Below are 27570 nucleotides of genomic sequence, written 5' to 3'. Positions count from 1 at the left end.
GCTTCTCCATCCCTCTCCCTCTCCTTCCTCTCAGTCTCTCTCTTCTCCTCCCACAGCCAAGGCTCCATTGGAGCAAAGTTGGCCCGGGCGCTGAGGATGGCTCTATGGCCTCTGCCTCAGGCAGTAGAATGGCCCTGGTTGCAACAGAGCATCGCCCCTGGTGGGTGTGCTGGGTGGATCCCGGTCGGGCGCATGCGGGAGTCTGTCTGCCTGCCTCCCCGTTTCAAAAAAAAAAAAAAAAAAAAAAATCCAGAGCCCCTTTCAACTCAAATTTTCCATATCCCACCTCCCACTAGTGCAACTTCTTCATTAAGCATCTCCCTCACCCAACCTCCCCCTCCCCTTAAGCAACCCCCCTCCAACCCTGGGAAGGCTCTGGAAAATGTCCTTGAGACAAGGCCATCATGAGGGACCTGAAGGTTGGGAAAGGGAGTCTGTGACCAAAGGCAACAAACCAAGATATGCTAATCTGAGGATGTCCAGGTGCGCCCAACCCCATGCCAGCAGATGTCTGCAGCAAGCCCTATATCAGACATCCTCTCCCTGCAGCTCACCACTGATACATAAACAAACTTCTTATAAAACTCATCAGACCTGTATGTCCCTCCTCCTGCCGATCTTCCAGTCAGAACACTTCAAGAATTAACAAATGAATGCATAAGTAAGTGGAACAAATTGACGTTTCTGTCTAAAATCAACAATTTTTAAAAATCTTAATTAAAAAAAAATAGGAAACTAAACATAAGCTCCATGAGAGCAGGGACCTTGACAAATTCATAGCTTTTTTCTTTAGTGCCTGGGTCAGTACCATGCTTGGCAAATAGCAGGAACTCAAAAATATTTATAAAACGAATTTCTGATCTATGCACCACCACCACCCCATGAAGCATTGCAAATGACTGATTTGTCAGGTTTTGCGGAGCAACTGTCTTTACAACCTCCCCACCCACCACCAGATGTGTTGTGCTAGGCCTGTATGGTGTGTCAACTGGGTAGTGAAGATTCCAGCAAGACCCCCTGCTGAACAGAAACCAAGGGGAGAGGCAATATTTAAATCCAGGGCTATAAGGTATGGGCTTGCCTAGACATGCCCCCACCTGTGTACTAGGGCCAAGCTAGTCTACGGTGATGTTGTCTGTAACTAGAGCTTCCTTTGTGATGTGTGAGATGGAAAGATTCCAGTGACCTAATAATGATGATGTTGGTCCTGGTCAGGAATGACAGTATATTAACCTCCCTGGATGGTGGGTACTCCAGACAGGTCTCTCAGGGCTTGGAGTTGGTGAGGAGCTTGCAGGGGACCAAGAGCCTCAGATACAGCTGGGAACCAGTTCTTCACCTTTCACCCCTAGCAGCAGACAGAGCTCCTGCCTCATCTATCTCAGGGAACACTGGGGCCAACCAGAGGATGCAGATGAAACAGGTGTGAATACTGCTGGAGAAGATCCTGGAGGTTGCCAGCGATCAGGGACACACGTGGTTCCTGCTTCCTTCTTGGAAGGGAAGCTGCCATGTTATCGAAGTGCTGCACTTTGTTCTCCTGCCTGGAGGCCATTATGCACACAGCCCAAAACTGGCCCCTCCCAGCCGTCAGCCCAGCCCTTTCAGTTCTGGAACTGGGGCAGTGGGCTCACCGCACTTGTTGACTAGGCCCTTCGTCGCTCCCACCCAGAAATGACACCATGGCTAGTGAGGCCGCCAGTCTTGCTGTAATTGGGAGAAAACAGGCCGCAGCACATTTGGCTGATTGAGTCACAACAAGCCAAAGTTGGGGCTGTGCTGGCAGCCGAGGTGCTCAGGGCCCCCTGCCTCACATGGTGAAGAGAGGGAAAAAGAGGTCAAATTCTAAGCCAGACGGGAAAGTTGGTCCCCAGGGCAGCTTCACTTCCCCTCCTCGCTCTCAGGATGTGAGGAAGGGCATCACCTCCCCGTGCTGCCAAAGTCTCCTCGAGGAGAGCTAAGGAGGTTTATAAAAATCTTGTAGTGGAGACAGCCTCGCCCACCGACCTGGCCTCTGGTCCTTTCTAGCCACCTCACAGCAGAGTCCATATCCAGAACCGTGTTTTGTTGGGCTGGAGGACAGTGAGGGGAGGACAGGGTGGCTGGCCAGAGGCAAGGGGCCGGGGAACAGGGCCAGAGACCATCCTTAGCAGTTCCAGGAAAACAGGGTCTTTCTCCCAAGCACCCTGCACAGGCTCAGTGGCAGCCCTGGCCACCTGCCCTCCCAGGTAGGTTTCAAACCCCCACCGAGTGCCTCAGAGTAGAGAGGCTTCAAGCCAGGAAGACTACAAAGATGATGAAGAAGACAATGAGGACGAGGAAGATTTTGACCATGAGCCACCGGTTGGAGGTAACCGACTGAAAGTACTTGAGGATCTCTGAATGGGCGGCCTCAACATCCAACTGGGCTCCCATCACGTTCTCATCGATCCTGGGGATAGGCAGGGAGGAGAAGAAACAGGACACTGGATTAGAAAGAATGGCATTGGGGGCGGGCATGGGGGATGCTACTGAAGTGTATTTAATGACATGGAAAGATGGTCACAGTATGTGGAAGTAGAAAGTGTTTAGGCCCACTCTTCCTCTGACCAGCACCCCGTGTCTTTCCCCTCCCTGCCCTCTGAGGCGCCTTCTCTTTGCCTTTCCGACTCCTCAGTGCCAAGGGCCCTTCTTTTCCTTCTGTAATTTGTTTCCTGAGCCTGTGCGGTCCAGCCAGCTCGCTTCTACCTCTGAAACTTTTTTAATTTAGAAACTAAATTTAATGGGGTGACATTCGTCAACAAGAGTACAAAGATTTCAGGTAAACATCTGGATAGCACTTGAACTGTTGATTGCGTTGTATGCCCATCACCCAGTGAAATTTTCTAAATAAACTTTATTTTTTAATTTTTCTTTAAACTTTCTCTTATAATTTGAAGCAAATAAAACATCTTTATATACAATATGATCCCATTTTTGTGTATGCATATTTGTACACAGAAAAAGTCTCTGTGTCTAGAACAAGTCTTGGCTCTAGTTTGAAAATCAGCTCTGCAACTTATTAGCTGATGACCCTAAATCAGTCATTTAACCTCAAATCTCATCTGACCCAACTGAAAAGGAAGGAAAAGTGAGGCTAACACAAAACCTTCCTCTCTGGTTGTCAATCTTTTTTCTTCTTTTTTTCTACTTTTTTTGACAGAGACAGAGAGAGAGAGTCAGAGAGAGGGATAGATAGGGACAAACAGACAGGAACGGAGAGAGGCAAGAAGCATCATCAATTATCAGTTTTTCATTGTCACACCTTAGTTGTTCATTGATTGCTTTCTCATATGTGCCTTGACCGTGGGCCTACAGCAGACCGAGTAACCCCTTCCTCGAGCCAGCAAGGACCTTGGGTCCAAGCTGGTGAGCTTTGCTCAAACCAGATGAGCCCGCACTCAAGCTGGCAACCTCGGGGTCTTGAACCTGGGTCCTCCGCATCCCAGTACGATGCTCTATCCACTGCATCACCGCCTGGTCAGGTTCTGGTTGTCAATCTTATCTGAGTCACATAAAGTGCCCAATACAGGCCTGACCTGTGGTGGCGCAGTGGATAAAAGCATCGACCTGGAATACTGAGGTCGCCGGTTCAAAACCCTGGGCTTGCCCAGTCAAGGCACATATGGGAGTTGAAGCTTCCTGCTCCTCCTCTCCTCTCTCTCTGTCTCTCTCTCCCCCCTAAAATGAATAAATTAAAAAAAAAAAAAAAAAAAAGTGCCCAATACATACAAAGAGCCCACAAATATTAGCTATTATAATTTTTTGCTCATTAATATTTGTTTTCTTAAAAAATTTTATTAAATTTATTGGGGGTGGTGCCAGTACAGGTGGTGGCGCAGTGGATAGAGCATCAGACTGGGACGTGGAGGACTCTGGTTCAAAACCAGAGGTCGCCGGCTTTAGTGCAGGATCATCTGGTTTGAGCAAGGCTCACCAGCTTGAGCCCAAGGTCGCGGGCTCCGTGGGCTCGAGCAAGGGGTCACTCACTCTGCTGTAGCCCCCCCCCCCCGGTCAAGGCACATATGAGAAAGCAATCAATGAACAACTAAGGTGTTGCAACGAAAAATTGATGCTTCTCATCTCTCTCTTACTGTCTGTCTGTCCCACTGTCTGTCTCTGTCACATACACACACAAAAAAATTTATTAGGGTGGCATTGGTAAATAAAATAATATAGGCTGCAAGTGTACAATTCTATAATACATCATCTGTATGTTGTATTGTGTTCACCATCCAAAGTCAAATCTCTACTTATTGATTTTTATTGATTTATTATTTTTTAAGATCTTATTTATTCATTTTAGAGAGTAGAAAATTAGAGAAGAGGGAGGAGCAGGAAGCATCAACTCTGAAGCCCAGGGTTTCAAACCTGCGTCAGCATTCCAGATCGACGTTCTAGCCACTGCGCCACCACAGGTCAGGCTACTTATTGATTTTAAAAAAGGGTTTGCCCTGGCAGTGGCTCGGTTGGTTAAAGCATTGTCCCGAAGCACAGTTGCCTGTTTGATCCCCAGTCAGGGAACATACAGGAACAGATCAATGTTCCTGTCTCTCTCTCACCCCCTTCCCTTCTCTCTAAAATCAGTAAAATAAAATTAAAAAAAACAACAACCCTTAAAACAGGATTTTTTTTGCTTGTTTTTAAAAGATTTTATTTATTCATTATAGAGAGGGGAGAGAGAAAGAGAGAGAGAGAAGGGGGGAGGAGCAGAAAGCATCAACTCCCATATGTGCCTTGACCAGGCAAGCCCAGGGTTTCGAACCGGCAACCTCAGGGTTTCCAGGTCGACACTTTATCCACTGCGCCACCACAGGTCAGGCTCTTAAAACAGTTCTTAAATTTATTTTTAGAGACAGAAAGAGAGACATCAATTTGTTTTTCCACTTATCTAGGCATTCGTTGGCTGCTTCTTTTTTTTTTTTTTAATTTTATTTTTTTAATGGGGTGACATCAATAAATCAGGATACATATATTCAAAGATAACAAGTCCAGGTTATCTTGTCGTTCAATTATGTTGCATACCCATCACCCAAAGTCAGATTGTCCTCTGTCACCTTCTATCTTATTTTCTTTGTGCCCCTCCCCCTCCCCCTTTCCCTCTCCCATTCCCCCCTCCCCCCCTTGGCTGCTTCTTATACGTGTCCTGACCAGGGATTAAACGGCAACTTCAACATGTCAGGACAATGCTAAAAAACTGAGCTATCTGGTCAAAGCCAGTATTTATTGTTCTTTTTTTTAAGCAAAGGAGGGGGAGAGAGAGAGAGAGACAGACAGACAGACAGACAGACAGGGACAGACAGGAAGGGAGAGAGATGAGAAGCATCGACTCATAGTTGTGGCACTTTAGTTGTTCACTGATTGCTTGCTCCTATGTGCCCTGACGGGGGGGGGGGGGGGGGGGGGGGGCGGGGGGGGGGGGGGGCTCCAGCCAAGTCAGTGACCGCTTGCACAAACCAGCAACCCTGGGTTCAAGACAAAGACCTTGGGTTCAAGCCAGCGACCGTGGGGTCATGTCTATGATCCCACGCTCAAAGCAACGGCCCTGTGCTCAAGCTGGTGAAACTGCACTTAAACTGACGATCTTGGGGTTTCAAACCTGGGTCCTCAGAGTCCTAGGCCAATGCTCTTTCCATTTCCACTGCACCACCGCCAGGTCAGGCATTTATTGATTTTTGTCTACTAAAAATATACTGCATTTGTAATGGGGGGGGGGGGGGGAGGACAGACGTTTACAGGCCATTCCAGTCAGGAAATCCTGGTTCTGAGTGAGACAGGAAGAGAAACTGAATCCTATGAACAGGAAGTCAGGGCATAAGAAAAGCCCTGCATTAGAACACGTCTCTCCAGGGTAGAGAGAAGTCCTCAGAGGAAGGCCAATCTCTTGGGAGATGGCTGAGAAAAAGAAAACATTTCCCAGCCAATCTGCATATGCTAAAAAAACCCAAATACAAACCCGGGCCTTGGCATAGGGAATCCCTGGGAACAGAGACCTTTTCCAAGCCATGAGGACGGAGAAGCTGGCGGAGCTGGCAATGCAGCAGGAAAGGGAGAGGAGAGGCTGGCCTAGTGGCTGCGTGCCCAAGGTCCAGGGTCATGAGAACTGTGAGCTCATCTGTCCCAGTACAGAAGGCTGGACTGCACTTGCTTCCCTGTTTATGTCAGAGACGCTAACAAAGTACCAGGTTTCCTAGCTTTCTGCCATACTGTATATTTCTCAGCGTGCGAACGTTTGTCATTTCATATCAAAGCTCACACTGGCTTTGCTTTAAAAAACAAAAGACAAGTAAATAAAGAAAAAGAAAAATAATGACAAAAATAACTGCAATCTGGCACAGAAAAGATTTTAAATGGTAGTCCATGAATGAAACCAATAGAAGGGAACACTGGTGGTGAAAATAATTACAAATCAGTGGGATACTGAGAGGAAACTGCAGGGGAGTTAGAAAGCGGAAATGAATGAGGCAGAAAATAATGGCTTGGGAAGGAGAGGGCTGAGGAAAATGGAAAGGGAAGAAGCTTAAAGGGGAGGAGGACAAAAGAATGTCTAAAAGAGAGAAAGAAAAATTACTGAAGAAAGGTATCAAGGAATAAGAATCTGGAGTCTTGCCTGACCGGGCGGTGGCACAGTGGATAGAGCGTCGGACTAGGATGCGGAAGACCCAGGTTTGAGACCCCGAGGTCGCCAGCTTGAACAAGGGCTCATCTGGTTTGAGCAAAAGCTCACCAGCTTGTTCCCAAGGTCGCTGGCTTGAGCAAGGGGTTCCTCGGTCTGCTGAAGGCTTGCGGTCAAGGCACATATGAGAAAGCAATCAATGAACAACTAAGGTGTTGCAACGCACAACAAAAAACTAATAATCGATGCTTCTCATCTCTCTCCGTTCCTGTCTGTCTGTCCCAGTCTGTCCCTCTCTCTGACTCTCTCTCTGTCTCTGTAAAAAAAAAAAAAAAAAAAAGAATCTGGAGTCTTTCTGAACAAGGGAAATGATGAAATTGTTGTGAGAGGCATGGAAAAGCAGAGGAACAGAAGGCTGGGAAAAACAAAAGCAGGAGGTTGAGACAAACAGATCGTGAACCCAACTATGAAGATTGTGTGACCGTGATAAAGAGATCTGGAATTTGTTTTTGAGTTTCAGTTTCTTCAAAACTTTTTATTTTATTTATTTATTTATTTATTTATTTATTTATTGTATTTTTCTGAAGTTGGAAACGGGGAGGCAGTCAGACAGACTCCCGCATGCGCTGACCAGGATCCACCCTGGTATGACCATCAGGGGGCGTTGCTCTGTCGCAACCAGAGCCATTTTAGCGCCTGAGGCAGAGGCCATGAAGCCATCCTCAGTGCCCGGGCCAACTTTGCTCCAATGGAGCCTTGGTTGTGGGAGGGGAAGTGAGAGACAGAGAGGAAGGAGAGGGGGAGGGGTGGAGAAGCAGATGGGCACTTCTCCTATGTGCCCTGGCCGGGAATCGAACCCGGGACTCCTGCACGCCAGGCTGACGCTCTACCACTGAGCCAACCAGCCAGGGCCTTTTTTTTTTTTTTTTGACAGAGACAGAGAGTCAGATAGGGACACACAGACAAGAAGGGAGAGAGATGAGAAGCATCAATTTTTCATTGCGGCTCCTTAGTTGTTCATTGATTGTTTTCTCCTATGTGCCTTGATCAGGAGGCTACAGCAGCACGAGTGACCCCGTGCTCGAGCCAGCGACCTTGGGCTCAAGCTGGCGACCTCAGGGTTTTGAACCTGGGTTGCCCGCATCCCAGTCCGACGCTCTGTCCACTGCGCCACCGCCTGCTCAGGCAGTTTCTCCAAAACTTGACAATGATTGAGAGTAACTGTGTTGTGTTCAAGAGGATGCCAAACACTGCCTTGATGTAGCTTGATTTGGCCAAATTTAGTAAAAAAGAATAATGATGGTAATGGTAATATAATATACTATATTTTTTGCTCCATAAGATGCACCTGACCATAAGACACACCTAGGCTTTTAAGGAGAAAAATAAGAAAAAAAATATTCTGAACCAAATGTTGTGTTAAAATATTTAATAAAATACTGTAATTTTTGTTCCATAAGATGCCAGGGGCATTTTTCTCTCCACAACAGGGGTTAAAAAAAGTGCATCTTGCCCTGGCCGGTTGGCTCAGGGGTAGAGCGTCGGCCTGGCGTGCAAGGGGTCCCGGGTTCGATTCCCAGCCAAGGCACACAGGAGAAGCACCCATTTGCTTCTCCACCCCTCCCCCTCTCCTTCCTCTCTGTCTCTCTCTTCCCCTTCCGCAGCCGAGGCTCCATTGGAGCATCCCCGGGCGCTGGGGATGGCTCCTTGGCCTCTGCCCCAGGCGCTAGAGTGGCTCTGGTCGCAGCAGAGCCACGCCCCGGAGGGGCAGAGCATCGCCCCCTGGTGGGCAGAGCATTGCCCCTGGTGGGTGTGCCGGGTGGATCCCGGTCGGGCGCATGCGGGAGTCTGTCTGACTGTCTCTCCCCATTTCCAGCTTCAGAAAAATACAAAAAAAAAAAGTGCATCTTATCGAGTGAAAAATACAGTAATATGTTGTATATAAAAAGAAATGACAATTATTCCATACTAATTTTACTTTTAATTTTTAAAATTCTTTCAGCCTGACCAGGTGGTGGTGCAGTGGATAGAGCGTTGGACTGGGACATAAAGTAAACAGGTTCGAAACCCCGAGGTCGCCCTGGCCGGTTGGCTCAGTGGTAGAGCATCGGCCTGGCGTGCGGGGGACCCGAGTTCGATTCCCGGCCAGGGCACATAGGAGAAGCGCCCATTTGCTTCTCCATCACCCCCTCCTTCCTCTCTGTCTCTCTCTTCCCCTCCTGCAGCCAAGGCTCCATTGGAGCAAAGATGGCCCGGGCGCTGGGGATGGCTTCTTGGCCTCTGCCCCAGGCGCTAGAGTGGCTCTGGTCGCGGCAGAGCGACTCCCCGGAAGGGCAGAGCATCGCCCCCTGGTGGGCAGAGCGTCGCCCCTGGTGGGCGTGCTGGGTGGATCCCGGTCGGGCGCATGCGGGAGTCTGTCTGACTGTCTCTCCCCGTTTCCAGCTTCGGAAAAATACAAAAAAAAAAAAGAAACCCCGAGGTCACCAGCTTGAGCGTGGCTCATTGGCTTGAGTACGGGGTCACCAGCTTGAGCACGAGGGGTCATGAACATGATCCCGTAGTCGCTGGCTTGAGCAAGGGGTCACTTGCTCTGCTGTAGCCCCCCAATCAATACACATAGGAGAAAGCAATCAATGAACAACTAAGGAGCTGCAATGAAGGACTGATGCTTCTCATCTCTCTCCCTTCCTGTCTGTCCCTCTCTGACTCTCTCTTTCTCTGTCAAAAAAATATCTTTCAAAAATTGATTTTTAGAGGGAGAGAGATTGATTGCTTTGCTATTCCATTTATTTATGCATTAACTGGCTGACTTTTTTTTTTTTTTTTACAGAGACAGAGCGAGAGTCAGAGAGAGGGATAGACAGGGACAAACAGGAACAGAGAGAGAGATGAGAAGCATCAATTATCCGTTTTTTTGTTACGACACCTTAGTTGTTCATTGATTGCTTTCTCATATGTGCCTTGACCTTGGGCCTTCAGCAGACTGAGTAACCCCTTGCTCAAGTCAGAGACCTTGGGTCCAAGCTGGTGAGCTTTTTGCTCACATCAGATGAGCCCGCGCTTAAGCTGCAGACCTCAGGGTCTCGAACCTGGGTCCTCCACATCCCAGTCTGATGCTCTATCCACTGCGCCACCGCCTGGTCAGGCAACTGGCTGACTCTTAATATGCCCTGACCAGGATTGAACTCACAACCTGGTGTATCAGGACGACACTTTAACCAACTGAGCTCTCGAGCCAGGGGTTCTATTGTAATTTTAAAGAGAGAAAGCTCCTTTTTTATTTTTTTTACAGAGACAGAGAGAGTCAGAGAGAGGGACAGACTGGGACAGACAGACAGGAACGAAGAGATGAGAAGCATCAGTTATTAGTTTTTCGTTGCACATTGAGACACCTTAGTTGTTCATTGATTGCTTTCTCATATGTGCCTTGACCACGGGCCTTCAGCAGACCGAGTAATCCCTTGCTCAGTAGCAACCTTGGGTCCAAGCTGGTGAGCTTTTGCTCAAACCAGATGAGCCCATGCTCAAGGTGGCGACCTCGAGGTCTCGAACCTGGGTCCTCGGCATCCCAGTCCGTTGCTCTATCCACTGCACCACCGCCTGGTCAGGCAAGAGAAAAAGCTCCTTTTTTCCAGAAGAATGCCAGCTAATAAATGCAGAAGGACTGAGAGAATTAGAAAATTACAATTTTGGTATCTACAATCTCACACCAGTCAGGCATGGAACATCAACAGGCTGAGGAGACTTTGGACTCTTAAGAAGGGTGTGCAAATCCAGATCCACTGGCATCCAGAAAGCAAACATAAGAATGTCTATATCCGCCTGACCAGGCAGTGGCGCAGTGGATAGAGTGTCGGACTGGAATGCGAAAGACACAGGCTTTTTGTTTGTTTGTTTTGTTTTTTTGTATTTTTGAAGTTGGAAACAGGGAGGCAGTCAGACTCCCGCATGCGCTCGACTGGGATCTACCTGGCATGCCCACCAGGGGGCGATGCTCTGCCCATCTGGGGCGTTGCTCTGTTGCAACCAGAGTCATTATAGTGCCTGAGGCGAGGCTACAGAGCCATCCTCAGCGCCCGGGCCAACTTTGCTCCAATGGAGCCTTGGCTGCGGGAGGGGAAGTGAGAGACAGAGAGGAAGGAGGGGGGAGGGGTGGAGAAGCAGATGGGCGCTTATCCTGTGTGCCCTGGCTGGGAATCGAACCCGGGACTCCTGCATGCCAGGCCGACGCTCTACCACTGAGCCAACCGGCCAGGGCCCGGAAGACCCAGGTTCAAAACCCCGAAGTCGCCAGCTTGAGCGTGGGCTCATCTGGTTTGAGCAAAAGCTCACCAGCTTGAGCCCAAGGTCGCTGGCTCAAGCAAGGGGTTGCTCGGTCTGCTGAAGGCCCGCGGTCAAGGCACATATGAGAAAGCAATCAATGAACAACTAAGGTGTCACAATGCGCAATGAAAAACTTATTGATGCTTTTCATCTCTCCGTTCCTGTCTATCCTTCTCTCTGTCCCTGTAAAAAATAATAATAATAATAATAAAAAAAAAGAATGTCTATACCCACTCTTTATTATTTTAAAGATTTTATTCATTTTAGAGAGAGGAGACAAGAGGGAGAGAAAGGGAGAGGAGCAGAAAGCATCAACTCCTTTATGTGCTTTGACTAGGCAAGTCTGGGGTTTTGAACCAGCAACCTCAGCGTTCCAGGTCAAATTTTTTTTTTTTTTTTTTTTTTTTTTTGGTATTTTTCTGAACCTGGAAACGGGGAGAGACAGTCAGACAGACTCCCGCATGCGCCCGACCGGGATCCACCCAGCACGCCCACCAGGGGGCGCTCTGCCCACCAGGGGGTGATGCTCTGCCCCTCTGGGGCGTTGCTCTATTGCGACCAGAGTCACTCTAGCGCCTGGGGCAGAGGCCAAGGAGCCATCCCCAGCGCCCGGGCCATCTTTGCTCCAATGGAGCCTTGGCTGTGGGAGGGGAAGAGAGAGACAGAGAGGAAGGAGAGGGGGTGGGGGTAGAGAAGCAAATGGGCGCTTCTCCTGTGTGCCCTGGCCGGGAATCGAACCCGGGACCGCTGCACACCAGGCCGACGCTCTACCACTGAGCCAACCGGCCAGGGCCAGAAAACATTTTTACATTACAGTTTTTTAGTTATGCTGTCTAGAATTCGTAAAAAAGAGGGTTAAAAAATTTTTAAAAAGACAAAAAAGTTATCTTTTTATATATATAGATACACTTAAATTCGGCAGGTCCTTGCGCGAATGTGTTAAGTTTTTTCATTCTTGTGTTTATGAGAAACATGAGCCTGATGTGTCCTAGCAATTTCTTCAATGTTTGGGCAGATATTTGAAAGGCAAACTCTCATTTCCTTGTCAATACATTGAAGAATTCCTCTCTTTTTACTCTTAATCGTGTTGAGTGCAGAAAATCCCCACCATACATATCATCTTAACTTTACACCAAACAAAGGATTGAAGAAACTTGCCTCCAGTCTTTCCGGGGAACACGGGGGGTAGTATAAACAATCCAGCACCACAGCTTAACAGCCTTTTGCAACCTAATCAGGCAAGTGAGGTGGGGGCTTGGGCAGACTGTCAGCTTACAGCCAGTTCCCCACACCTCTGTCCCCAAAAATCTAAACTTCGAAAACTCTGTTGGTTGTTTCGTCCCCAACGGGCCCATATTTCTCTGGAATACCATAGGGCACACCTGGAAATCTTCTAGGGCGCGCCAGTGTGCCCTGGCGCACACTTTGCGAACCACTGCCTTAGGGTCTTTAACTCACATTCCCCTCACATTTATGGGATCAGAATCTCTAAGTGTGAGGCCAGGAAATTATTTTCTATACTTTGCCTAAGTTAGTAAGTGAGGATGCCGATGGGTCAAGCTGCTGTATACAAAATGCAGGTATTTATCCAGCTTCACATGATCAACAACATAGGGTAAAAGGGCTCTGCTAGGTGCTGTGGACAATACAGTTTAACCAGGACTGGATGCCACCGAAAGGCACAAGAGCAAGTAGGCGCATGTGTGATCTGTGGATTCCTCAAACCTCCCGTGCCTCCTTGCCCCAGCTCTCTCCACTGATGGCTTTTCCTCTTACTGAACTGGGAAAACTCAAGTCGTAGGAGACCTACCATCCCCACCCCCAACATCTGTGCAAAACAGTTTGCTTTCTCACCTACCACTGGCTCCTCTTTGTTATTTTTTTGAAGATCTAACTGGCTTTCTTAAATGACGCATGAACTCGGCAGTATCCCATGCACTAAGTAGAAAGGGGTTCCCGATCTCCAGCCTTTTTTTTTTTTTTTTTTTTTTTTTTAATATTTTTCTGAAGCTGGAAACGGAGAGAGACAGTCAAACAGACTCCCACATGCGCCCGACCAGGATCCACCCGGCACACTCATCAGGGGCGATGCTCTGCCCCTCTGGGGCGTCGCTCTGCCGCGACCAGAGCCACTCCAGCGCCTGGGGCAGAGGCCGAGGAGCCATCCCCAGTGCCCGGGCCATCTTTGCTCCAATGGAGCCTTCACTGTGGGAGGGGAAGAGAGAGACAGAGAGGAAGGCAGGGGGTCGGGGTGGAGAAGCAAATGGGCGCCTCTCCCATGTGCCCTGGCTGGGAATCGAACCCGGGTCCCCCGCACGCCAGGCCGACGCTCTACCACTGAGCCAACCGGCCAGGGCCTCCAGCTCCTTTTTTTTTTTTTTTTTTTTAATTTTAATTTTATTTTATTCATTTTTAGAGAGGAGAGAGAGACAGAGAGGGAGAGAGAGGAGAGAGAGACAGAGAGAGAGAAGGGGGAGGAGCTGGAAGCATCAACTCCCATATGTGCCTTGACCAGGCAAGCCCAGGGTTTCGAACCGGCGACCTCAGCATTTCCAGGTCGATGCTTTATCCACTGCGCCACCACAGGTCAGGCTCCAGCTCCTTTTTTTAATAAAGATTTTACTTATTTATTTTAGAGAGGGGAGAGGGAGAGAAAGAGAGAGAGAGAGAGAGAGAGAGAAAGAGAGAGAGAGAAGGGGGAGGAGCAGGAAGCATCAACTCCCATATGTGCCTTAACCAGGCAAGCCCAAGGTTTCAAACCGGCGACCTCAGTGTTTCAGGTCGACACTTTATCCACTGCGCCACCACAGGTCAGGCTCACCAGCTCCTCTTAAAGCCAAGCCCACCACCTATGCTCTGCATCCCACTTCCTCTTACCATTTCTTTTTTTTTCTTCTTTCCTCTTACTTCTTATGACATAATTTTAAGAATTCTACCCCCTTTCTCCTATAGTATCAATTTTTATTTCTCTGTTGGATCATTCCCATTAGCATACAAACATTTTTATTTTCTCTCATTCTTAAAAACCAACCAACCAACCAAGCAACCTCTTGCCTCCCACTGGGCAAACTGAAACAATCTGAGCATTGAAAATAACCATTATCCTAATTCATTATAATAGTCAAAATAAAAACCTTAAGCCTATAGTGATGCTCAAAAGACAAAACAAAAACTCTGTGGTCACTGACTATGGCAAATGCCCCACCAACTATTTACTCTGAAAACCCAGGAAAATAATGATAAGGTTTTATCTATATCAAGTATGAGAAACTTCACCTGCCATTAACAAAGAAAAGCTCTCTTCACACTAAAATGTATCCCAACAAGATAAACTGATTCAGACAAGCATCATAAATGGATGTTAGAAACATTAGGTAAAGATTTTTGGGGCACAGGGTGCCCATATATTACTAGCTGACTGCAAGGGAAAAACGTACTTTTAAAAACAGAGACTATGGGCCCTGGCCAGTTGGCTCCGTGGTAGAGCGCCGGCCTGGCATGCAGGAGTCCCGGGTGCGATTCCCGGCCAGGGCACACAGGAGAGGCGCCCATCTGCTTCTCCACTCCTCCCCCTCTCCTTCCTCTCTGTCTCTCTCTTCCCCTCCCGCAGCTGAGGCTCCACTGGAGCAAAGATGGCCCAGGCGCTGAGGATGGCTCTGTGGCCTCTGCCTCAGGTGCTAGAATGGCTCTGGATGCAACAGAGCAACCCCCCAGAGGGGCAGAGCATCGTCCCCTGGTGGGCATGCTGGGTGGATCCCGGTCGGGCTCATGCGGGAGTCTGACTGCCTCCCCGTTTCCAGCTTCGAAAAAATGAAAACAAACAAACAAACAAACAAAAAAACAAAACAAAAAACCCCCCAAAAAACAGAGATTACGCCCTGTCTGGGTAGCTTAGTTGGTTAGAGCGTCATCCCGATATGCCAAGAATGTGGGTGTGATCCCATCAGGGCACATGCAAGAATCAACCAATGGATGTATAGATAAGTGGACCGACCGACAAGTTGATGTTTCTCTTTCTTTCTCTGTCTCTCAAATCAATCAATTATAAATATATATATATATGTTTTCCTTTTTTAAGATTTTTAAATTTATTTATTCATTTTTTGGGGGGTAGGGGAGAGAGGGAGAGAGAGGAGGAGGAGCAGGAAGTATCAACTTCCCTATTTGCCTTGACCAGGCAAGCCCAGGGTTTCAAACCAGGACCTCAGCATTCCACGTCAATGCTTTCTCCACTAAAATACCACAGTTCAGGCCCCCCCCCCCCCACTTTTTTTTTTTTGTATTTTTCCGAAGCTGGAAATGGGGAGAGACAGTCAGACAGACTCCCGCATGCGCCCGACCGGGATCCACCCGGCACGCCCACCAGGGGGCGATGCTCTGCCCACCAGGGGGCGATGCTCGGCCCCTCCGGGGCGCCGCTCTGTTGCGACCAGAGCCACTCTAGCACCTGGGGCAGAGGCCAAGGAGCCATCCCCAGCGCCCGGGCCATCTTTGCTCCAATGGAGCCTTGCTGAGGGAGGGGAAGAGAGAGACAGAGAGGAAGGAGAGGGGGAGGGGTGGAGAAGCAGATGGGCGCTTCTCCTGTGTGCCCTGGCCGGAATCGAACCCAGGACTTCTGCACACCAGGCCGACGCTCTACCACTGAGCCAACCGGCCAGGGCCGACCTCAGGGTTTTGAACCTAGGGCCACAGCGTCTCAGGCTGACACTCTATCCACTGCGCCACTACCTGCTCACGCTTGTTAACTCTTTTTTTTTTTTTTTTTTTTGTGGCAGAGACAGAGAGAGTCAGAGAGAGGGACAGATAGGGATAGACAGATAGGGAAGGAAGAAAGATGAGAAACATCAATTCTTCGTTGTGGTTCCTTAGTTGTTCATTGATTGATTTCTCATATGTGCCTTGACGGAGGTGGGGGGGCTATAGCAGACCAAGTGACCCCTTGCTCAAGCCACCGACCTTGGTTGGGCTCAAGCTGGTGCCCCTTGCTCAAACCAGATAAACCCGCGCTCAAGCTGGTGACCTCAGTTTCGAACCTGGGTCCCCCACATCCCAGTCCCATGTTCTATCCACTGCGCCACCACAGGTCAGGCCAGGCTGTTAACTTTTTAATAGCTGTCCTTACACACTCAATTGAATTCCATACATACACTACAAAAGTTAAGTTCAATGAAACAGAGACTTTGCTGTTGTTCTACTTACTGCTGTGTGCCCAGCCCCTGGAACAGTGCCTGACATGGAACAGGTGCTCAATAAACACTTGCGGAATAAATGGAGGGAGGTGAGCTGGGCCCTGTGAGTGGGCAGGATTCTCTCTACTCTTCCAAAGGGCTGTTTCTGAGGACCCTTAGGATGCCAGCCCACAGGGAAGAGAAGGCTCCTCTGTTTGGGGTGAGAGAGAAAGAAAGAGAGAGAGAGAGAGAGAGAGAGAGAGAGAGAGAGTGTCTTACCTCTGAATGGTTTCTTCCTGTTCCTTCACCATGTGTGCCAACTGCTGAAAGATGGAGCCCAGCTCAACAATTGTGGACTCAATGTTCTGCATGGTGTCTGCCCGGCTCTGGATATAGGAATCCTTCAGAGGAGAGAGAAGGCATATGAGTACTGGGAGCTTCTTCACAGTAAGGCCTGCCCTTTATCTGGTGGGGTGCTTGCCTCTTTAAGACTGTTTCAGCTTGCCATTTCATCCATGGCACATTCCAAACACCTGCTTGTGGCCCAGAGAACAAAGGGGCAACTCTTCCCATTTCAGAACCTGGGTACCTGCTCATCAATGAGTTGTAGCTGCTGGCTGGTCCGAGAGTCCATCATGTCGATGGCTACATCTCCAGAGGCACGGGACTCTGCCCCCAGAACTACAGCACCGCCCCCTAGAGGAAGAAAGAAGAAATGGCACTATTTATTTGTTAAGAGCAGTTTCAGGCCTTGACCGGTTGTCTCAGTCACAGAGCATTGTCCCAGCGTGTGGATGTCTCAGGTTCGATTCCTGGTCAGGGAACATAGGAAAAGTGTCCATCTGCTTCTTCACCCCTCCCCCTCTCGCTTCTCTTTCTCTCTCTCCTGCAGCCATGGCTGGATTAGAGCGAGTTTGTCCCAGACACTGAGGATGGCTCCATGGCCTCCGTCAAATGCACTAAGAAAAGATTGATTACTGGGCAACACAGCACACCCACATGGGCGGAGCACTGCCCCCTAGTGGGCTTGCCGGGTGGATCCGGGACAGGGTGCATGCTGGAGTCTGTTGCTCTGCCTCCCTTCCTCTCACTGAATGAAAAAGAAGCACTTTCAAAGCCCACATGCTCTGGATCTGAATCCCAGCTCTGGCACCTACTAGCCTTGTGATCCTGGACAAGTCATTTAACCCCTCTGAGACTCAGTTTCCTCACTTGTAAAATGGGGAATAATACTATAATATATAGTTGTTTTCTCAAAGGGTAGTTGTGAAAATTAAATGAGAGAATGTGAATAAAGTGAGTACACAAAAAATATCAGTAACTGTCATTCTGAACATGACTGAATTTGTCCCCAACAGTGAGACTGTGAGAGACTAAACACGGACCATGGATGCCAGCAATCAGGTTTGACCTCTGACAGCTAAAGCCTCCCAACTTCCTTCCCCTCCACTACCCTACCCAACCCTCGCCCTTCGAAGACACCACCGTAGCCAGAGTAACCGAGCCTTACCCTCAGGACTCCCTGTCTGACCTGTAACTCACCCAGGTGGTCGGGGGCCAGGGGCAGGGCTGACACGGGCGCTTGGGAGAACTGCTCCCGCCGGCTCCTCTAACCTGTAACTCACCCAGGTGGTCGGGGGCCAGGGGCAGGGCTGACACGGGCGCTTGGGAGAACTGCTCCCGCCGGCTCCTCTAACCTGTAACTCACCCAGGTGGTCGGGGGCCAGGGGCAGGGCTGACACGGGCGCTTGGGAGAACTGCTCCCGCCGGCTCCTCTGACCTGTAACTCACCCAGGTGGTCGGGGGCCAGGGGCAGGGCTGACACGGGCGCTTGGGAGAACTGCTCCCGCCGGCTCCTCTGACCTGTAACTCACCCAGGTGGTCGGGGGCCAGGGGCAGGGCTGACACGGGCGCTTGGGAGAACTGCTCCCGCCGGCTCCTCTGCTGCTTCAGGTTCTGCGGTTGGGGGAGAAATGCAAAGGTCCTGGGAAGAGGCCTGGTACAGAAATTCCTCCTGTCGGCCCATGGCCCTGTCGCCCTGGTCCTTCCTCATCTCTCTCCCATTTCCCCCTTGGACCCCTACCCCCCACTCCTATCTGTCCTACACCGATTTTTCTTACCTCTGTCCTCACTTCTAAAACTGACTTGAAGTCATTGGACATAGAGGCCAGCTTTGACTAGAATAAAAAGAGAAAGGGTCAGCCAGAGGAAGACAGTGCTTTCCTTCCTTCCATCTCCCCTCTCCCGCCCCAGGTCCCACCTGCAGGGAGACCACGATGGTGTTGGAATGGGTCTGCAGGTGCCGGCCGCTCTGGCTGCCTTTGGCCCTCACAAAATCTTGAAGCTGGGCAATTTGTTTGTTGAGACTGTTAATGTCCTGGGGAAAGAGCCAATGGAGAAACAGTATCAGCCAGGAGTCCTCAGCCAGCCTCTCTCCCACATAGACATCTCTGGCAGGGAGGGCAGAGTGGGAGTTACTAGCAGTTACTAATCAGACCAAAAAGGGCCTACTGGGATTTTCCAGGCTATGGGGTCTGCTCAGGCTCAGCCCCTGCAGATGCAAGCCAAAGGGTGAAATACGGCCTCGGCCACTTGTTTACCCCTCCACCCTACTGCCCTACTCCACACCATGAGGCCAAGCTCATGGTCACAGAACCACTTAAAAGGTCAAAATCGGCCCTGGCAGGTTGGCTCAGCGGTAGAGCGCCGGCCCGGCATGCGGGGGACCCGGGTTCGATTCCCAGCCAGGGCACATAGGAGAAGCGCCCATTTGCTTCTCCACCCCCACCCCCTCCTTCCTCTCTGTCTCTCTCTTCCCCTCCCGCAGCCAAGGCTCCATTGGAGCAAAGATGGCCCGGGCGCTGGGGGTGGCTCCCTGGCCTCTGCCCCAGGCGCTAGAGTGGCTCTGGTCGCAGCAGAGCGACTCCCCAGAGGGGCAGAGCATCATCCCCTGGTGGGCAGAGCTTCGTCCCTGGTGGGCGTGCCAGGTGGATCCCGGTCGGGCGCATGCGGGAGTCTGTCTGACTGTCTCTCCCTGTTTCCAGCTTCAGAAAAAATACAAAAAAAAAAAAAAAAAAAGTCAGCAAGATGATAAAAACAATATAAAAAAATTAAAAAAAATAAAAAAGGTCAAAATCTTGAACCCAGAGCACATCGACCAACAAAGCAAGCACCTATGTAGGATTCAGGAGAAAAGACGACTCAAAAATAAAAATAAGTAGATCAAAAGAAGAGTCAAAGGTAACATGGTTTTCCAGAAGCATCAATAAAACAATTTCTATAGATAGAATTCCTTTCAAAAACAATCACTACTGCCTGACTGGGCGGTGGTGCTGTGGTGCTGTGGACAGAGCGTTGGACTGAGATGCGGAGGACCCAGGTTCGAGACCCTGAGGTTGCCAGCTTGAGCGTGGGCTCATCTGGTTTGAGCAAAGCTCACCAGCTTGGACCCAAGGTCGCTGGCTTGAGCAAGGGGTTACTCAGTCTGCTGAAGGCCCACAGTCAAGGCACATATGAGAAAGCAATCAATGAACAACTAAGGTGTCACAACAAAAAACTAATGATTGATGCTTCTCATCTCTCTCCGTTCCTGTCTGCCTGTCCCTATCTAGCCCTTTCTCTGACTCTGTCTCTGTAAAAAACAAACAAACAAAAAACAAACAAACAAAAAAACCCACAATCACTGCAAGAATGAAAGCTGCACCTTGTTTGGGTCCCACTCAATGAGTACATGCCAGGCTTCCTACATGAGCCCAGTGCCTCGTCCATTCTCCGCCCAGCCCGCCAAGGGCCACACGGCACAAAGGAGGTGAAGGGGGCTGCCAGAGAAGGGCGGAGAAAGGCTGGCCCCGGGCAGCAGCCAGGGCTGAGCAGTGGGGAAGGGAGGGGAGAGGGCTAGAACAGTGAGTTGAAGAAATTATGTAAAAAAAAAAAAAAAAAAGAAGAAATAAACTAGAGGAAAAACTAGAATAGACAACTTCTATAGTCACTTCAATAGTCTCCTCAATTAGTACTCCAGTCCCAACCATTCTCTTGAGACTACTAGATGATTTATACTGTTTAGTAGTCTGTCCCTTTGGAAAGTGGATGCAGCCTCCTCACAGCCATGTGCCAAAACTACATTCCAGGGTTCCCCATCTCCTCTTGCAGGGTTCGAGCTCAGAAACGGCTCATCTGGTTTGAGCAAAGCTCACCAGCTTGGACCCAAGGTCGCTGGTCTGCTGCAGCCCCACGGTCAAGGCACATATGAGAAATCAATCAATGAACAACTAAGGAGCCGCAATGAAGAATTCATGTTTCTCATCTCTCTCCCTTCCTGTCTGTCTGTTCCTATCTGTCCTTCTCTCTGACTCTGTATCTGCTACAAAAAAAAAAAAAATCTCCAAAAACCTCCTAAATAAATGACCTTCATCTTAGAGCTTGCTCCCCTACAATCCACTTTTTTGTTTGTTTTTAAGTGAAAGGAGGGGAGATACAGACAGGCTCCTGATTAGGCAGTGGCACAGTGGATGGAGTGTCAATCGAGGACGCTGAGGACCCAGGATTGAAACCCTGAGGTAGCAGCTTGAGCGCAGGCTCACCAGCTTGATCAAGGGTCATAGACATGACCCTATGATTGCTGGCTTGAACTCAGAGGTTGCTGGCCTGAAGCCTAAGGTCGCTGGCTTGAGCAAAGGATCACTAGCTTGGCTGAAGCCCCCAGTCAAGGCACGTATGAGAAGCAACCAATGGACAACTAAAGTGGCAAAGTGGCGCAACTAGCCTGACCAGGTGGTGGCGCAGTGGATAGAGCGTCGGACTGGGATGCGGAGGACTCAGGTTCGAGACCCCAAGGTCGCCAGCTTGAGCATGGGCTCATCTGGTTTGAACAAAGCTCACCAGCTTGGACCCAAGATTGCTGGCTCAAGCAAGGGGTTACTCGGTCCACTGAAGGCCCGCAGTCAAGGCACATATGAGAAAGCAATCAATGAACAACTAAGGTGTCACACATGCAACGAAAAACTAATGATTGATGCTTCTCATCTCTCCGTTCCTGTCTGTCTATCCCTCTCTCTGACTGTTAAAAAAAAAAAAAATTAAAGTGGTGCAACTACTAGTTGATGCTTCTCATCTCCCTCCCTTACTTTCTCTCTCACTTGGAAAAAAAAAAAGGGAGAATCCCGTACCCCACATTTCCTGTCTGGGGCCGATGCTTGAACCAACCTCAGTGCCCAGGGCTGACACTCAAACCAATTGAACCACTGGCTACAAGAGGGGAAGAGAAAGAGAAGGGGGAGCAGGAGGGGAGGAGAAGCAGGTGGTTACTTTTCATGTGTGCCCTGACCGGGTATCAAATCCGGGATGTCGGCACACTGGGCTAACGCTCTATCCACTGGGCCCACCAGCCAAGGCCTACAATCTACTTTCCATACAACACCTAGAGTTCCCTTTTAAACCAAAAATGGGGCACACCATCCCTCTGCTTACAATCTCCCCAGAGCGCCCCACTGAATTTAGAATCCAACCCAATTCCTTACCTGACTCACACAGTTCTAGATGGTCTGGCCCACAGGTCTCTGACCTCATCCCCTACCCTGACCACCTCACTTACCTTATTTCTTTTTTTTTTTTTTTTTTTAAGGCACACTCTTAGGTAAGAGGTGCCTTTTTTTTTTTTTTAATTCATTTTAGAGGGGAGGAGGAGAGACAGAGAGAGAAGGGGGGGGAGGAGCTGGAAGCATCAACTCCCATATGTGCCTTGACCAGGCAAGCCCAGGGTTTCGAACCGGCGACCTCAGCATTTCCAGGTTGACGCTTTATCCACTGCGCCACCACAGGTCAAGCACCTTATTTCTTACTAAAGGATTTACCACTATCTGAAATTATGTTTTCAGTTTATTTGTAGAGTGTTTAGTTCAACCATTCGGACAGACGCTTCCCAAAGGCAGGGACCACACATCTTCCTTGTTCACTGCCAAGTCCCCAGAACCAGGCGGTCAAACGCACTCAGTCACACGAGTGACTAGAAAATAGAGAGAGGAGTCCTCACAACAACCCTGGGAGGTAGGGACTACTATCATCCCATTCTTATTTATAAGGGAACTAAAGCTCAGAGGAGTTAGAGAGCTTAGGTCACACCATTAAGGTGTAGATCTGGGATTTGAACTCAAGTCTGTCTGAATCCAGTTGCGGTCCTTGAATGCCTATGTAATAACACCCAACCCTCTCTTTTCAGCACAGCCCAGCACAGCAGCTCTTGAACGTGTCTTCCCTGGGCATTCTGCCATAATCATCTTCGCACTGGACAATGCACAGGGTCATCCTCGCCTCTCTGCTCAGCCACTCTCAGGATTTCCCCCGCCTCCAGCCATGGTCATTCAACTTCACATTTTATTCTTATTATATTGTGTTGGGAAAAGGAGTCACAATTGTAGAGCATCGTGCTACATCAATGTCTTTTAGACAGAATTGGGGGGCCTGACCTGTGGTGGTGCAGTGGATAAAGCATCGACCTGGAAATGCTGAGGTCGCCGGTTCGAAACCCTGGGCTTGCCTGGTCAAGGCACATATGGGAGTTGATGCTTCCAGCTCCTCCCTCCTCCTCCCTCCCCCCCCCCTCTCTCTCTCCTCTCTAAAAATGAATAAAAAAAAAAAAAAAAAGACAGAATTGGGATCTAGGTTCTAATCATCTTCATAGCCTATGGCATTCAGAGTTATTCCATATTCCTTAGCAAAGGCCAAAAGATCTTCACAATCAGCCACCAAGCTACCTTTACAGCCTCATCTTCTGCACATTACTTACTCAGTCAACGAATTGAGTACCTACCAAACACCAGACACTGTTATAGGCATTTGGGATACAAGCAGGATATAAATAAATAAATAAATAAATAAATAATCTCCGGCCTAACCAGGTGGTGGCGCTGTGGATAAAGCATCAGACTGGGATGCAGAGGACCCAGGTTTGAGACCCTGGCTTGAACTCAGGCTTGAGGTCACTGGCTTGAGCGTGGGCTCACCAGCTTGAACACAGTGTCGCAGGCTTGTGCAAGGGATGATAGACTTGAAGCCCAAGGTCACTGGCTTAAGCAAGGGGTCAAATGCTCTGCTACAGTCCTCCCCACATATGAGAAAGCAATCAATAAACAACTAAGGTGCCGCAATGAAAAATTGCTTCTCATCTCTTTCTTTACTGTCTGTCCCTTTCTCTGTCTCTCTTGCTAAAAAAAATAAAATAAAATAAAAATCTCTGTTCTTGTGGCACTTCCTTTTTTTTTCTTTTGAGGGGAGGGAACAGCATAAACAATACATATAAGTTATTACAGTCTGACCTGTGGTAGTGCAGTAGATAGAGCGTTGACCTGGAACGCTGAGGTTACTGGTTCAAAATCCTGGGCTTGCCTGGTCAAGGCACATAGGAGAGTTGATGCTTTCTGTTCCCCTCCCCCCCCTTTCTCTCTAAAAAGAAATAAATAAAATCTAAAAAAAAAAAAGGCCACTGATTCAAATCCTTGGGCTTGCCCAGCTAAGGCAGATAGAAGCAACTACCAGGAATTGATGCTTCCCGCTCCTCCCCACCTTTCTCTCTCTCTCCTCTCTAGCTAAAATCAATAAATATTAAGCCTCCCTCCTCTCTTGCTAAAAAGGAAAAAAGAAAAGCCTGACCAGGTGGCAGTGCAGTAGATAGAGCATCGGCCTGGGACTCAGAGAGCCCAGGTTCAAAACCCCAAGGTCGCGCCTGACCAGGCAGTGGTGCAGTGGACAGAGCGTTGGACTAGGATGCAGAGGACCCAGGTTCCAGACCCCAAGGTTGCCAGCTTGAGCGCAGGCTCATCTGATTTGAGCAAAGCTCACCAGCTTGGATCCAAGGTTGCTGGCTCAAGCAAGGGGTTACTCGGTCTGCTGTAGCCCCCCAATCAAGGTACATATGAGAAAGCAATCAATGAACAACTAAGGTGTCATAACAAAAAACTAATGATTGATGCTTCTCATCTCTCTCCATTCCTGTCTGTCTGTCCCTGTCTATCCCTCTCTCTGTCTCTGTAAAAACAAAACAAAACAAAAAACCCAAGGTCGCCAGCTTAAATGTGGGTTCATAAGCTTGAACATGGGGTCGCCAGTTTGAGCGTGGGGTCATAGACATGACCCCATGGTTGTTGGCTTGAGCCCAAGGTCACTGGCTTGAGCAAGGGGTCAATGGCTCAGCTGGAGTCCCCGGGTCAAGGCACATATGAGAAAGCAATCAATGAACAACTAAGATGCCACAATTATGGGTTGATGCTTCTCATCTCTCTCCTTTCCTGTCCATCTGTCCACCCCCACCCCTTGCTTTAAAAAAAAAAAGAAATTAAGAAAATGTCAGAAATGATCTGACTAGAAATCTGGGCTCTCTTACTGTTAGTGGCTCACCTGTTTGATGATATAAGTTAGCTCCTCAATTTCCACTGCTTTGTCATCAAAGAGGGACTTGCGCTTTGCCACTGCAGAGATAAACAAGAAGTCATGACAGGTGACATCAAAGACAAGGCTCAGGGAGTACGGTTCCTCCACCCCCTTGGCTCACTGCCCCATCCATGAAACACTCACAGAACGTCAGCTTCTCCAGCTTGGCGAACGTATTGCTGAGGTCCTTCCCAATGCGCCTGCGAGCAAGCGTTAGTGAGAACACTGCGAAGAACAGGAGAGGGCCTGTTCCCGCGTTAGCTCCAGCATAACCAACCCCAGCCCTCACAGCCAAGGCCCTCGGAGGCAAGCCTACTCCTCCCCAGACCCTGTTTCAGCACACCACATAACTTCTCTCAACTCACTTAGCCATGAGGGTGAATTCACTGCGCTGCCGCACAGCACGCAAGGCTGGTTTGTTTGTCTGTATTCCATTCTGAAAAACAATGTCAAGAAGTGACATTTTAGTCCCCCCTCCCTATTATAAGCTTTCACTGTTCTCAGGTGTCCACAGAACTCTCCTTCTAGTATTGATGATGTCCTCCACCAAACGGTCTAATTTTAGTACTAGTAGTGGTAGTTTAGAGTTCAAATTTGAAGACAAGTAGACCTGGGTTCAAATCTTGACTCCAGGCCCTGGCCAGTTGGCTCAGTGGTAGAGTGTCGGCCTGGCATGCAGGAGTCCTGGGTTCGATTCCCGGCCAGGGCACACAGGAGAAGCGCCCATCTGCTTCTCCACCCCTCCCCCTCTCCTTCCTCTCTGTCTCTTTCTTCCCCTCCCGCAGCCAAGGCTCCATTGGAGCAAAGCTGGTCCGGGTGCTGAGGATGGCTCTGTGGCCTCTGCCTTAGGCGCTAGAATGGCTCTTGTTGCAACAGAGCAACGCCCCAGATGGGCAGAGCATCGCCCCCTGGTGGGCATGCTGGGTGGATCCAGTTCGGGTGTATGCAGGAGTCTGTCTGACTGCCTCCCCGTTTCCAACTTCAGGAAAAATACAAAAAATAAATAAAAAAATCTTGACTCCAGCCTGGCCTGTGGTGGCGCAGTGGATAAACCTTTGGCCTGGAATGCCAAGGTTGCCAGTTCGAAACCCTGGGCTGCCCTGGTCAAGGTACACACAAGCAAGCAATGAACAACTAACATGAAGCAACTATGAGTTGATACTTCCCATTCCATGCTCCCCTTTCTCTCCTGTCTCTGTAAAATCAATAAATAAAGTATTAAAATAAATAAATAAATAAATAAATAAATAAATCTTGACTCTATCACTTACTAGCTGGGGTGTTTGGGACAAGTTACTTAAACCATTCTGAATCTCTATTTCCTCTTCTGTAAAATAGAGACAGTCCACACACCTCCTATGGTTGTTGCTAAGATTAAACAACATAAGGATTATAACGTATATATTTTAGCCAAATAACTGGTACATTGTAAACACTAAGTAAATGGTAAGGAATCAAATAAATAAATCAGGGAATCAAAGAGTATAACTGAAAAGCTCTTGGAGATCACACAAAAGCTGACTAGTAAAAATATTTTTCCCTGGCTGGTTTCTCAGTGGCTAGAGCTCAGCCGTCCCAGGTTCGATTCCTGGTCGGGGCAGGGCACATACAAGAATCGACTAATAAATGCATGAATAAGTGGAACAATAAATCAATATGTGTGTCTCTCTCCCCCAACCCCTCTTTAAAATTAATTTTTAAAAATGCATCCCACCAAAAAAGTCTATATGCTTGCCTCTAGGTAGCTAGCCACATAGATCCTACTGCCTCCTCCAAGCCTGATGAGTTCACCAGTTTCCCACTAGAGTAACTTCAATCAACACATCCTCTCCCACATCTGAGTAAAGCTCACCCTTGCCTTCGCCATTCCTGGTCCTTACCTGACGGTTCTGCAGGGATTTGCAGGCAGACAGGAACTCCTGGGTCCGATCTCGGCAGGACATGGTGTCGGGAGGGGGAAGGGCCAGGGTCACTTGGGGGGGCAGAGGGGCGATGTCGCTGGTGCTACTGCCAGCAGTTGCAGGGGACAGGACCTGCGTCTTCGAGAGACCCAGGTAGACACCCTGATCCGTGTTCTTAGACCCGTAGCGTTTCCGCGGGATCATTGAGACGCATAACCTCAGACTGTTGTGGAGGGGAGAGGGTCATTCCGCAGGCCTCTTACCCACCAATTCCCCCCAACCAGCAAATTCTTGAGCTCCAAAGCCACCCGCAGAACCTGGGGCCGGCCGGCAACGGGCAGGACTCCACTTCCTCTTTGGCCTAAGCCGTTCCCCTCCTCACTCTTCTTCCAACTTAGCTCGGGTAGTCAGAGCTCAGGTCGGGGGCCCTGAAACGGAGACAGGGCCAAGGGAAGGTCCCGTGTCCCCGAGGCTCCAGCCTGGTCTGTGCAACTATCCCAGGCCCTAGCTGGGCCTCTTGATTTCACGGGTCCCTTCGCCTCCTCAGAGAGAAGTGACAACGGACCTTCGGAGGGGAACACACTTCGGTGGGCGGAGGGGGGGATCTCTGGGTGTTTATTTGAAACAGGAAGTCCCACCCTAAGTCAACCCCCGCCTTCTAAGGGACTGCAACTACTGATTAGCTAATGCCAATGTCTTTCTCAACAGAGACTTTCCTGATTGGACTCCGAAGTATTCGTTCACTCCGAACCGGGCCGGCAGGACTCGTCAGCTCTCCCGTTTCCCTTACCCCGCCCGTCGCAGCCCCCAGAAAGCCGCTGCCCCAAGCTGACCCAGCGGCCAGACCACTCTTAGCGCAAGTCCTACCTCCTCTCTGCCGCCTGCCGCCGCCGCCGCAGCTATAATCACTGCCTACTCCCACGAGAGCGGAAGCTTCTAACACCCGACCGAAGACTAGAAGCCGCCACGTCACCCACACGTAACCCCACCCCCAGTGACCGGAGGACGCTGCCACGCCTTTTTGAGCCCGGCAACCAAGCGACACGCCCCCACTCAAATGCACTTACAACCCTGCTTTCCCATAGGCTAGGCCGCTACCGTGACTCCGCCTCCTTGGGACTAG

At 49.4% G+C, this 27570-nt stretch overlaps 1 protein-coding gene across 3 annotated transcripts; it reads right to left on the bottom strand.

Moving 5' to 3' along the window:
• Positions 1 to 1687: 1687 nt before the first annotated feature.
• On the bottom strand, positions 1688 to 27459 carry STX5 (syntaxin 5). Of its 3 annotated transcripts, none has more exons than XM_066360232.1 (11): positions 27315 to 27459; positions 26427 to 26875; positions 24912 to 24982; positions 24691 to 24746; positions 24514 to 24584; positions 18386 to 18502; positions 18246 to 18302; positions 18000 to 18081; positions 16715 to 16821; positions 16405 to 16526; positions 1688 to 2431 (listed from the first exon to the last, which is right to left on the bottom strand). In XM_066360232.1, the coding sequence occupies exons 2-11, from the start codon at positions 26649 to 26651 to the stop codon at positions 2272 to 2274; spliced, it is 1068 nt and encodes a 355-aa protein (XP_066216329.1). In that variant the 5' UTR covers positions 26652 to 26875; positions 27315 to 27459; the 3' UTR covers positions 1688 to 2271. The 3 variants fall into 3 exon arrangements, with proteins under 3 accessions (XP_066216329.1, XP_066216338.1, XP_066216334.1); XM_066360241.1 differs by having other exon boundaries at positions 26427 to 26670; XM_066360237.1 differs by lacking the exon at positions 27315 to 27459 and having other exon boundaries at positions 26427 to 26670; positions 26765 to 27061.
• Positions 27460 to 27570: the final 111 nt, after the last annotated feature.

This window comes from Saccopteryx leptura, chromosome 1, assembly GCF_036850995.1.
Source record: "Saccopteryx leptura isolate mSacLep1 chromosome 1, mSacLep1_pri_phased_curated, whole genome shotgun sequence".
NCBI lineage: Eukaryota > Metazoa > Chordata > Mammalia > Chiroptera > Emballonuridae > Saccopteryx > Saccopteryx leptura.
The sequence above is the reverse complement of the archived record's forward strand: the minus strand, read 5'-3'. Positions and strand labels throughout refer to the sequence as shown.

Bases quoted from the DNA above. Each gene is read 5' to 3' on its own strand.
- STX5 (XM_066360232.1), bottom strand. From the start codon at position 26,651: ATGATCCCGCGGAAACGCTACGGGTCTAAGAACACGGATCAGGGTGTC. The intron at 24,585-24,690 runs GTGAGTGTTTCA...TTATCTCTGCAG, and splicing joins GCTGGAGAAGCTGACGTTCT to TGGCAAAGCGCAAGTCCCTC. The intron at 18,303-18,385 runs GTGGGACCTGGG...TTTTTATTCTAG, and splicing joins CCATCGTGGTCTCCCTGCAG to TCAAAGCTGGCCTCTATGTC.